Below are 12468 nucleotides of genomic sequence, written 5' to 3' on the forward strand. Positions count from 1 at the left end.
TGTCCATGCTGAACTATTCTATGAAGAAAAGCCTGTCTCCCCTGAAACAGGTATTTTGACCTTCTGAAGTTCAGCATAAATTATATGCTGTGGGGTGTTTCAGGAGATGGATTCATGGGCTTAAACCTCATACTTGGGGTAAAAGGTTGTAATTACCTGAAGAACTGGTAGCCTTGTAAATAAGGTACATAGCAGTTGATGTATAATGCAAGTTAACTAGTATCTAATTTCATTTTTGGAAAAACGTACACTGTTTAGTATGCAGTGTAACCAGTAAGTTTTATGACTAGGTTCTACTCAAAGCAAGTTTTCTGATAGGAAACTTTAGAAATAGTAGTGCGTATTTCCAATGATTAGTGATGTAGTTGTCAAAGGAAGCCTTAATATAGTGTCTGTCTGACAGACACTGACTTCTCTGCATAGATAAGAAGGCCAGTTCTGAGTTTGAGGTTAAAAGACAAGGCAGCTGGAAGGCTTTTGAGTGGTAAGAAAAATCTATCTACTAAATGAATGGAATATCAGGCCAGAATTGTTTAGTTTGTAGGGCTTAGTGGCTTTTATTGACAAAGTCTCTGTAAGATTAGTTAAGAGATGTGTTAGGGTATGTAAAGCTGCTCATTTTCTCCTCTTTATGAGATAGCATAGAAACCGTCAAATTTGATTCAATTTCTTGGTCTAAGCCTGCAGTTGACTCATTGTTTCTTTTAATCACCACTTCTTTACAACACATCTTTTTTTTAAAAAAAAAAAAAAAATGTAACTATAGCTACCCATTATTATTATTATTTTAACCTGGCTCTTAACAAGCCTTGCCTTACTGCCTTGCCTTATAGTCTAGGGAGCCTCTTCAAAGTCTGTCTTAAATTCAGCCACTCTCATATAGCTACTTTGTACGCCCGCAAACTACTGTGGATGATTCTAGTAATCCTGTAGTAGCAATAATATTGTGCTTTCTTTGCTCTCCTCTCCCTGTCCATGTTCACTCTTAGATATTTAATTTCAAATTAAGTAACTGGTATAGATAAGTGGATTTGATGTTGTTCTTGGAGTCTTTCAAGTTTGTCTTCTCTTCCAACATGTGTTTAATTTGGTCTAATAATCTGTTGGCTCTATTTCTGTTACTGGAAAAGCTGAATGAAGTATAAGATGAAACTGGTTAATGTTATATAGCTGAAGGTATGCTTAAGGTTTGTTCTGTCAAGTCTGTGATCTTGAAACTAGCAGCAACAAAAAGACTGCTGGAAACATTAATGCAATTCATGTAAGAAGTAATACAATGTTCTCATGGCACAAATGAGCTGCTAAAAGTATTCCTTGGGTGGGGGGGAATTATTTTTGCATCTCCAAAAAAGGAATAATTGAGTTGATTGAATATTGGACTTCTAAATGTCCTCTGGTCATCTTGGTGTAGCTAAATCTTCTAATTATTAGATGTAGCCCAGATTAAAAAAAAAAAAAAAAAAAAAAAACTAATTTTAAAAGGAAACAAAACATTTTAAGTATATGCTACTAACCAGAATGACACTTCTGTTCGATTTGATACTTTTACAGAAGTGTAAGAAGCTTTTAGTTAAATTTACTTGCAGTGCTTCTCTGTCCTTATAAACTTTTTTGCAGCTAAAAGTAGAGCTGATCATTTTTTTTTGAAGACTCGGTACGAGTTGGTCCTACAATATTGTAAGTTGCCTATTTCTGAACAAGAAAGAGTTTCTTTACTGAATACCGCAGAAATGTAACTTGTAAACGTTTTAAGTTATAAGATAGGAGGTGATAGTTAAATTACCTTTAAGGAATACACCTGCATATACTTAAATGTAGCAGTGGGAGATGTATGCAAAATTTGGGAAGAATTTCATCAGTTTCAACTAAGTGTTCAGATAGTTGTCCTCTGTCTGGGGTTTGTCTCAACAATATAAGTCAATTGAAGAGGCATGAAAAGTCTACAAAAAATGCTTTTTTTCCTTTTCTTTTTCTTTCTTCTCTTTCTTTCTTTTTTTTTTTTTTTTTGCTTGTGGATTACTGATGTAATCAGATTTTATTTATCAGAAATTCAAATTCATTCTATTTTTTGAGTTTCATGGTGGTTTTGCCCCTCACTAAGCGCTTTTAATGGCTGGTCTATCAATAATATAGAGATTAGGTTCTGGCTTAGTGTGATTTAGTTGTACAACTCACTGTCTTCACACTGCTGGCATTAGTCAGGAGTTTAGTACTGAAGAAATCTATAGCTGAATCTCTAAATCACTTGCTTAGGTGACTTCATTGACTTAGTGTTTGAACACTGAAGAATCAGTGGATGGAAAATGAAAAGCTTTCAACAATGAACACTTTTATGAAAGTGTGTACGAGTTCTACTTTTTTGAATGTGTAATCTTGCTTTTGTTGAAACTTAATTAAAAAGATGGCTAATGTCTCAAATTGAATGACTTCATGAATGTGACAATTGACTAAAACTTAGTCTCAAGTCTAGTTCCTTTGTTTAACTTACTAGATAACAGAATGAATCCTGGTTTAACAGCTAAAGAGAAAAGCAGAGAAGATGAAATAGTTTCTCTAGAACATACTGTGTTTATTTTTACTGCACTTATGTTCTAAGACCATGATTGCTCTTCATTATATAAATTTACACTAATCCAAGAAAACGGATGTTGGAAGAAGGTGCTAGAGCATCTGTTTTGGCCAAAACAAGAGAGGCATACTTGTAGTTTAATGTGCTTTGTGTGAGATCAAAACTGTTTCCTCTGGATTTCCTTTCTTGAAGGAGCTGATCTAAAATACTGAGCTCAGAATGTAGTTGCTAATAAGGAAGGTATCTTAGGTGTACAACAGAAATACATTAAATATTAAGCAAGCAATGACCATACCTATTTTTGTATTTTACTGTGTTAATGCATATGGAAGAACTAACGTGAAAACATTGTACTATAGTGTAACATTAAGATTTGATATGTTTGGTGCACTTCTTTCCTGGATATAAGAATACTAAAGATAAAATTGAATTATTAGATTGACTGTCACTGCTAAGATGGAGTAGTGTGGTGACTGCTTTTTAGTTTTAATCACTTTTATGTGGTAGAAGTTTTTTATGCATGTCTCATTAAATATTTTTTATTAGGAGTCTAAACAGAAGAAGCAGTAATGTAACATACATTTTTACTAGATTTCCTGCATCAGCCATCTGATTGCAACTGTCTCATGTCTGATTACTTTTTCCCCCCTCCAGTAAATATGAATATACCCAACACTGGCATCTAGTGAACTCTTCCAAAAAATAGATGCAGCAGTTGCTCAGTTACCAGATCATTTTGGTAGAATGTTGCATCATAATGCTTGTGTTTTTTCAAGAATGGTTGGTCTACCCTTAGGTCAGTGGATCCAGAAGTTCAGACTTCTGGATGTAATTTCATGTTGCTGCTTAAACCGTACCTTTGTAAGGTCAAGATATATTTCCACACTGCTGTGAATCACATGAAGAATGTAGCTCTTTAGAGGGAAGTAGGAATTCTTTGAGAAATGTAAGCTAATTGTTGAAGAAAGCTTAATGTGAAGACTTAAGAGGCATAATATTCTTGTTTACCAACTAATGATTGCTTTGTTTTTAGGTGCCTTAGCTGGACCAATTGTTGATCCACATGTGACGGCAGTTTGGGGGAAGAAAGTTGCACTGAAATGCATAATTGATGTAAATGAAACAATTACACAAGTTTCTTGGGAGAAGATGCATGGTAAAAGTTCACAGACTATTGCTGTCCATCATCCTGAATATGGAATTTCTATTCAAGGAGAATACCAAGGAAGAGTATCATTTAAAAATTACTCACTTACTGATGCAACAATCGTCTTAAAAAACGTAAGCTTTTCTGATGCAGGAGAATATATTTGCAAGGCAGTTACATTCCCCCTTGGAAATTCACAGTCATCAACAATTGTAACAGTACTAGGTAAGTCAACCTCTTCATAAAAAGAGATTAGATGACTAGCACAAAAGTCTTGGATAATTTCTGCAATTTTACTAATACATTAAAATTTACTCCTTTACCTAATGGCAATGCAAAGATGTATTCGCTAGTCTTTCTTAAAAGCCTTCTTGAGCTTACTTTAGTGAAGAGACTGCTTTAAGGTCTGTCTTCTTTAGAACTTACTACTTGATCATCCTGACTTAAAGACAATTTTAGGCATTGCGCTAGTCTAAATGTTTTGGACGATGCTTTAGAATTTGGACCTGGTAGTGCTTATACTAGAGACCTATGTGTGTGCTGAGAAGCTGCTAAAGATGTTGTTAGTCACCACTTTGTCTAAGTTTCCTGATAATTATACTGTTAATATGACTTATTTTAACTACTTGGGGCTGGTTATATAAATTGCTGTCTGCACAGTGTGAATGTAAAATAGTTATTCAGCCTACTAGTGGAATTGTGGGAAGAAGGAGGGGGAAATTTAAGCCCTCTGCTGGTTGTGAATAGTCAAAATACAAAGTTTATATAAAATCAATTTTCTCATGTCAGGATATGTAGAATTCTAAACTAGTAGCATCTTGCCTTGGTATGGTGAAATGCTGTCATAAAGGACTTCTACTGAGTCACAGGTAGACTTAGTTGGTAGCACAGTATGAAGTAAAATGATTATTTTGAAATTTCAAAATCTGTTGACTTGTCTTTATTATAGCTCAATTAAGCAAGTTACTTCTCTATCTGCTATGAGTGGTCAAGTGGCATCTTACTTGGCTAAAGTGGCCCTTGGTCGCTCTATTTTTGTAAATAAGTGTATTTTTTTAGGTTCTTGGTCTTTGCTCTCTCCCCTTTCCTGGATAGTAGAGTACTATATAAGTTTAATCAGATGGTTACAGCATACTATGTAAACTGGATTTCACCACAAGGTGGGGCAAAATAAACACACCAAAGCAAGTGACTCAATCTAATTTCAAACAAGTAACTTGGTCAAAGAAGTTCCATGTGATACATAGGATGCAGCCTTATGACCCTTCCTTCTCCATAGTTCTTCGACCTACACTGCAAGTGGTGTTATGTCTGGCTATGATAACTATCTCTTGAATTCATGTTTCAACTGTTGTGACTTATCGATATTAACATAAAATGGGAGGCTTGCTCTTACTGCTTTCCATCATGTCTTCCAGTAAGTCCCTATTAATAGGAAACATTTTTAGATCTTACTAGCAGTTGCGTCTGTCATGCTTCAGACTTTAGATTTATGAAGAACCTAAGGAGGCCACACAACTCAAATGTGTGGACAGTGTTTATTCTGTCACATTCAAAAATGCAGACAGGCTACAAGTTGCTTGGTAACTTCATGTGTTCAAAAACTGCAGTTGGACTAGGTAGAGAAGTATTTATCATGCATACATTGGTCTTTATCGTGGCTTCTTTGTAGTTTATAGTGGTTGTCGGTGAATTGGTATCAACCTCAGAATTGCAAAACCTAACTAATACTTGCAAACGCATACCCTAACACCCCCAAAACAATTGTTAACAAACTTACATATTTGAGAGGAATAAATCTGCCACAAAAGATTAGCTGCACTTCTGGAGGTGGGATGAGGAGCAGGGAGAGAGACGTAGCTTAAAGTTCTTTCACAAGTTATTCATCTTTGTTATTCTGTTCCTCTGGCTTGTTTTCTATTGTTTGCCTTTCTTTTTTAGTTAGCAGTTGCTTGACTTGCATGTAGAACTGGGTAAGCCTGTGTCAGACTTGCTTGCTTTCTGTGGCCTCAATAGAGTACTATCTTTTGAAAGTTCTTTTATATTGACATCTATACTTAAGCCCAAAAAGGAATGGGGAAGTTAGCTTTTCAGAATGGGTATGCGACTGAGCAATTAGTGACCTTTACAGGCCTGAGCTTAGCAAACCACAAGTTCAGCTCAATCTTAAGGCATGGAGTATTTCCTTTAAAAATTTAAAACCTGATGTAACTTCAAATCAGCTTTATTCTGACTGCATTCTCCTACTGTTCTAAAAATCTCTCTTGTGAGTGAGGAGAGAGAAATTAATGTCCTGGGGCTGAAACTAATTGTTTCCAGTGCAAGCAGCAGTCTATTTCTCCCCAATCTCTGTCCATTACTGTTCTGTGAGGAAGTAGTTTGCTTTCCATCTGTAGTAGGCCTACTTCATCTTGTAGATGCTTTCACTTGGTAAGGCAGAGCCACTGAAGACAAATGTGGAGGAGAATGCAACTACAGGATAAAATACTTCATCTGATGCAGCACATTATAGCTTAAGGCCATATTTAGAACGTCTGTCCTATGCTATTTAAGCTTAATAGACCTACTGCATCTTGTGACTGTCCTTACTCGCAGTTTACTTGACTTGCTGCTTCATAGGATCTTAAGGAAATTCACTGTAGAAGAGGTTAAATCATATAAAAACTGGAAGTGCTTTAAGGAACAAACTGGTATGTTGAGTCTGTTTAAAACTTTGATTCTTCAAGCTTCTTTTATTAATCTGGAGGAGGTGGGGAGAAGTGAGGGGAAGTGAAAACTTGTATGCCAAGTTTCTGGCTTCTTTGTCTTTCTGAAGACAATGACCTAAATCAGACAAAATGATATTTGAAGGCAAAAGAGATGGGGTATGGTTAGGTAGCTTGCAGAGACTATATACTCTGTATAACTTCCTTGTCAAATGTTCTGAGTTTTTTTGTACATGGTTCAGTTTGACTGCTACTCTTAAGCTGGATGTGTTAGCATAACATACTGATAAAGCAGATCTTGTTTTTGTGTATGCTCTTACCAATATCAAGCAGGAGTTAGCCTGTAAAGAAAACAGCTGTGCAAATAAGGTTGACAAAGGTAAATGTAGGTCTGTCAGCCTGAATAGATCCCAGAGATGCTAATACAGGAATCCGTACACTAAGAAATTAAGGGAAGATGCATGTCAAACAGTATGGAAAATAGATCCTGTTATGAAATTTTGATGAGGTAGTTGTTTGAAAAGTGTTGGTGAGATGTACACATACTTCTAAGGTACTGTGCAGTACCCCGTGCAAAAAAAGTATCAGGTAGATTGCATGTACCATTATGAGTTAAATTAGTGAACTGACTGGTATGGGGGGGGGGAAGTAAAGATTAATGTAGTGGATAGGACTGGATAGCTTTTATTGCACAGAAATATGAGGTCACAGTTTTGAGGGGGGAAGAGAAACGGAAGTAGAAATTCTGTTTTGGAAAAAATTTGTTCAAGGTTATGTCAGCTATGATGAAGAAAGGACTGACAGGTCCCAGTGTCATGTTGTGGTGGGGGAACTAGTGAATTTAATGGTAAGTGGAAATAACACTGTTTGTGCTATAATCGTGCCAATTCCATCCAGACTTCCTATGCACAGTGATAGAAGAAAATACCGAAAATACCAAGGAGAAAAAAAAAATAAAAAATAGCAGCAGCAGTTGGAAAAGGCTTAGGAAATACTTGAAGCCAGAAATAGAAGAAGCTTTTTGAGACCTAGGAACTTAATACAATTGGATTTGAAACACTTCATTTCCTGGTTAGTTTATTATGTTGTCCTTCTGTAAAGAAATGTAAGGACTTGGACAACAAATGGTCTCTGACAGTCTTTGTAAACATTAGGTAAAGTGGGAGTAAATAGGCTTATATTAGGTAGTGAAATAGTGGTCATGAATCAGTAAATGGGGTACCATGATTGTCTGAGTTGGTTGAGACTTTCCCAAAGCAGCTAGGTACAATTTCAGCTCCAATACTTCAGCCACCACTTCTTTATGTAACTTGAAGATAATCAATGCTATGAAGTTGCTTCAGGCTTGCCTGACTATTTTTCTCCTAAGGTGCACAAGCAAGATGTTCTGTGTTCACTGAGCTTTTGATAGCCCATACCCATTCATCTCTGCTCCATTAACTATTAAAAAAAAAAAAAAAAAGTTGTCACTTTAACTCTTGCATTGTAGAAGCAAGTCCCTTCTGCTTTTGCATCTTTGTAGAATTCGTTGTGTTCTTTTTCCCCATCTTTGTCCCTCCATCTTTTGTAGTTGAACTGAGTAGAGCATAATGTTTCTACTGAATGGCTGAAATAGCTTCTCTAAATCTTGGAAAGTTGTACTACCACTCATCTTTCATGCTGTTCTCCATGCCTCTCCCAAGAATAATTATAGTCTATTGGATACACTTCGGTGTGATTATCTCAATCCCATGCACCCTTAACGATTCCAGTGACTAAGGAGGACTGCTACAGGAGTCTGCGTATATGGAACTTAGGCTTTTCTTTTTCTTTTTTTCTTTTTCTTTTTTTTTTTTTTTTTTTAAATCTTAGGGTAATCTCTGTTTCAAGTTGAAAAAGTAACTGTTTCCTGATGTGAGAAGTGAGATAAGGAGGTGCCATTTTACCCTTCAACCTGAGGATACATTAACTAGTGTTTTAGTCGTGGATTAAGGTAACTAGGAAGGCTGTAGAATGAGTAGCAGGATTTTAGTTGTTGCTTCAGTTGACAATAGGTGGAAACCAGGTGTTCCAACCGAAGTTGCTCTGCGCCTTCGTCAGTAACATGTGGCTATTTGGTCATTCCGTTAGGTGGTTAGTAGTCCAAGAGTCATGATTTACAGGAAGATGCAATAGTGGAGGCCTGGCCATTTGTGAAGTGTAACTTGAAGCATAGAAACACTTTGCATCTGGAATAAGTACATTTTATAAGTTAGTCTTTGAGAAGTTTAACTTTGTCTTTCTGAGAAACCTAAGACTAAGAATTACTTAATCAGCTGAAGCTGTCCAATCTCACCAATTTGAGATGGCACTTGAGAAAGTAAAATACATTTTTTTTTCTCCTGATGATGCTAATCTTCAGAGAAACTGAGCTCACTTTTTAAATGAGCCTACATCCTGTTCTCAAAATAGTATAATTTAATGATGTTTGAAGGCAGTTTTCATAACAAGCTCAGTAAATGAAGCTGTATATTGAATAGTCTGCTTTGAGTTTGGAGATTTCAGCTACCTGAGAACACATGTTGACTTATGTATGCCTTCAAGAAGGGACTGAAGAGCAGTTCTGGAGGTATGGTACTCATTTTAATTTTGAGGAAAGTTCAAAGGAATAGAATATATGGACCTACTGTATTTGCAACTGGAAAGATTGAGTCCAAAAGTTCTGACTTGAAAGCTAGTGCTAGCTCCTGAGTAATTGATCTTACTGTGATGAAGAACCTGTGGAAAAGGGATTACTTTCTTCAGGAATAAATAACTATTACGTGCATCAATTTCTTATATAAACTTGTTTTTGAAGTGACATCACCAGTTGATATCTTTATGCCTGGAAGACACTGAATGTAACTCTGAGTGTTTACCTCTGCTTCAACAGTACTAAAGACATAGAGCCTATTGGAAAGGTTACTAGTAGTGATTTAGGGGGAATAAAAGGGTAATGTTTTGGTTAAATCAGAGTAATTGGTTTATGGGTCAGTTAACAATGCTATAAATATCAAGTCCTACCTGATGGATTTTGAAACTTATTTGCAAACAGTAGTGTATATATACAATACATATTATATTGTATAGTTGTTTAATATATTATAGACATCAGATACAATATAATATAGACATCAGGTCAAAACCTGTTTTTTGTAGTAAGTTTTAGTGATTGATAATGGAGAGCAGGGAATCAAACTTTAAAAGTTCTGCAGTGGATATTTCAGACTTAGAATGAATATTAGAATTTCACAAAATAAATACCCCCGATATTAGTTTGTTTACTTACATTATGGTCAGTTAAAAATTGCAGAGGATGGGCAGTCATTTTCTATCCAGACAGACAAAGTAGAAAATAATGCCCCCAACCCCTTCCACTTTCACCTGAAACAAACTTTCATTTGATAATGAGGTGTGTACTTTAAGCACACCTGTGCTGGTATATGTTGGGCCTACAGCAAAAACCTTATTTATAGGACTGTATGTTTAGTAATTGCCTTTCCTTTTGATGTTTTTAAAATTAAATCAAATACTGAGTAGTCTTAATGTATTGGAGAAAACAATCAGATTGATTCTGGCACTGGATTCACTCAAACTGTGAAAATATTTATTACTCAGTTCTCCAAGTAACAACACTTCAGAAGTACCTTGCTAGTGGTTGTGAACTATATTTCATTTTTAAGACATGTAGGCTATCTTCAAGTTTTTGGAAAGAAAAGCTATAAGCTATACCTCTATTTCAAAAAGCAACCGTTAGAGGATACTGAAACATATGCAAGTGACAACAGTTGCCTTGGATCTGTGATTAGTGAGAGTTGGTCCATTAAAGGAGGTCTAAAACAGTATATTGTGTAGTGATGGCTTCATTTTAGAGGACTTTCATAGCCTAATTAGATCAGAAGACAAGGATTTTTGTAGTAGTCCAGTACGCTCCTGGGGAAACCGCAGTTCTAGTATTGATGATGAAAATGGGCCATCCTAGAAAGCAAAAACTTAGTTTATGTCAGAACTAGCAAATTGCCTTTCTGACTTAAGCTATAACTGATCCCCTAGTAGAGGCACTATTACAGGGCTGCAACTGACTTGATAAATAGAAAGAATTTGTTTAAAAAGCTTTTCTGACTACTACTCTCAACAGTAGAATTCAGCATCAGGAATTCAAATTTCTTTCAGGTAGCATCATGTTTTCTAAGCCTTTAAACATTTGGGTAAGGAACAGGCTTATAAGGAAGCTGGGTCCTTCCAGTTGATTTTCCCCTCTTCCCTTCCCCCCTGTCTTTGACATGGTACTGAGTTCAAATTTTTGACCTCTGTAGATGATGATAGAGATCTTAAATTTTTTAATTTATTCACAGCTGTCATTTCTAATGCTGTGGAGAAGGAGCATGCCTCTCTGACTTTAAAAATGTCCTTGCTTAATTTTTGGCTTTTCTCCAAGCTTGACCTTAGATAATTTTCTTAAATACCTTGATTCTTTTTTTGCAGTCAAAACTTAATACAGTATTAGGATCCCTCCCCTCCCCTCCCCCTGCATTAGGACATCTAGGAATTCAAAGTTTTCCACAAAATACAGTACTGTGAGTACTTTTTTCTGGTCTGATGCCTGATATTTGAAGTACCTTCCAGAAGAGGTGGGTTTATTTTGTTTAACATTTAACCACTGTGTATCCATGTCTATTGGATGTTGACGGCAAATTATAGTATTCTTGGTGCATAAACTGTTAAAGAGCCTTCTGTGATAAACTACCTACTACAGATGCATCTGCTAGTATGGTTAGTATAAGGAAGACTTGTACTAAGATATGCTGGGGGGTTTTTTTTTGTTCGTTTTATTTAATGTGTGACTTTCTGAAGTACTTGATTTAAATCTTCTTTATCCTTGCTTCTTTGTCACTTTTGTCTTGATCCTGGCACCCCTTGTGCCCATTCTCACCCCTTGTCCTCAGTCAATTCTGGAAGCTACTTGGTGAAAATTGCTGAGAAGATAGGTACAGTTTCTATGAGCTATATGGTAACTTGAAGCTGGAAGGAGGAAAGGGCCTATTTACTGCAAAAGAAAAGCTGTAGTGACTTCAGTGATACTGTTTGCCTTCTGGCTGCAACATCAGTTGTATAGTACTGTACTGCTTTTCCAACTAGTAAACAAAGAGTATGAGTAGCGAAAGAATGAGGGTTAGAAAACTTGGTTAAAAACAGAAATAACAAGATTCACATTCAAAGACATTAAACAGCTTTCAATTAATTTTACTAACTTGCTATAGTGGAGACAATGAAGCGGTAATGTTCTCTGAAGGAAAGGTATAATTTTGCTAATCGAATATCTTAAATCCAGTTCATTACTATCAGTCTTTGAGGTGTATTTATTGACTGGTGGTGGTGATTACCTAAAGGAAGGATGTGACCACTTAAACACTAAAAGACCTTTTGTAAAATAAAGTTGGTAAAATATTTTCAATTTTCAATATTTCAGTTCTTTCTTGAATATGCTACATGAACACAGTATCATTAACTATGGAACGGCTAGTGATCTTAATGCATTTGTACTTAATTTTGTCCCTAAACATGTGTATGTTTTAAGGCTAACTTTAGTTGAGCCATGAAACACATACTGACTTGGGAAGCTATACTGAAGTGCTGCAGATATACCCTGAAGCTGCATTGGAATGTGAAGTGCAATACAAGCAAAAATGTTGAGCAAGTGTGTGCATGTACTTGCATATGTACATATACTTCTTGACAGTTTACTGAGTAATTCCTGGTTGGGATGCTTTCAACTTGGTATCAGTTTGTATTGCCACACTAACCAACTGAATCTTAACTTTTAACATCCGCTGCTAACTTTGAAATATCACAAACTGATGGTGTAGATGAATGCTTTAAGTATAACACTTAAAGTACAGCAGTATCCAAGCCCTTTTTTAAAAAAACAGTATAGTTCCAACCTTGTGTCTTCAGCTGTCTGTATTGTTAGACACTACAACTGAAGCACAGTAGCTGGTGTATTGAACCTAACCACCTGCAAATTCTCTGATGCATTAAATGTGGTGAAT

At 36.0% G+C, this 12468-nt stretch overlaps 1 protein-coding gene across 2 annotated transcripts in view; it reads left to right on the forward strand.

Annotated features, from left to right (window-relative positions):
- Positions 1 to 12468, forward strand: part of NECTIN3 (nectin cell adhesion molecule 3) — a 65210-nt gene that overhangs the window by 19973 nt on the left and 32769 nt on the right. For both annotated transcript variants that reach the window (XM_062596816.1, XM_062596825.1), the window contains exon 2: positions 3603 to 3941. In XM_062596816.1, coding sequence (XP_062452800.1) covers positions 3603 to 3941 — 339 coding nt within the window. The remainder of the gene's footprint in view (positions 1 to 3602; positions 3942 to 12468) is intronic.

Source organism: Rhea pennata, chromosome 1 (assembly GCF_028389875.1).
Source record: "Rhea pennata isolate bPtePen1 chromosome 1, bPtePen1.pri, whole genome shotgun sequence".
In the NCBI taxonomy this organism is placed as follows: domain Eukaryota; kingdom Metazoa; phylum Chordata; class Aves; order Rheiformes; family Rheidae; genus Rhea; species Rhea pennata.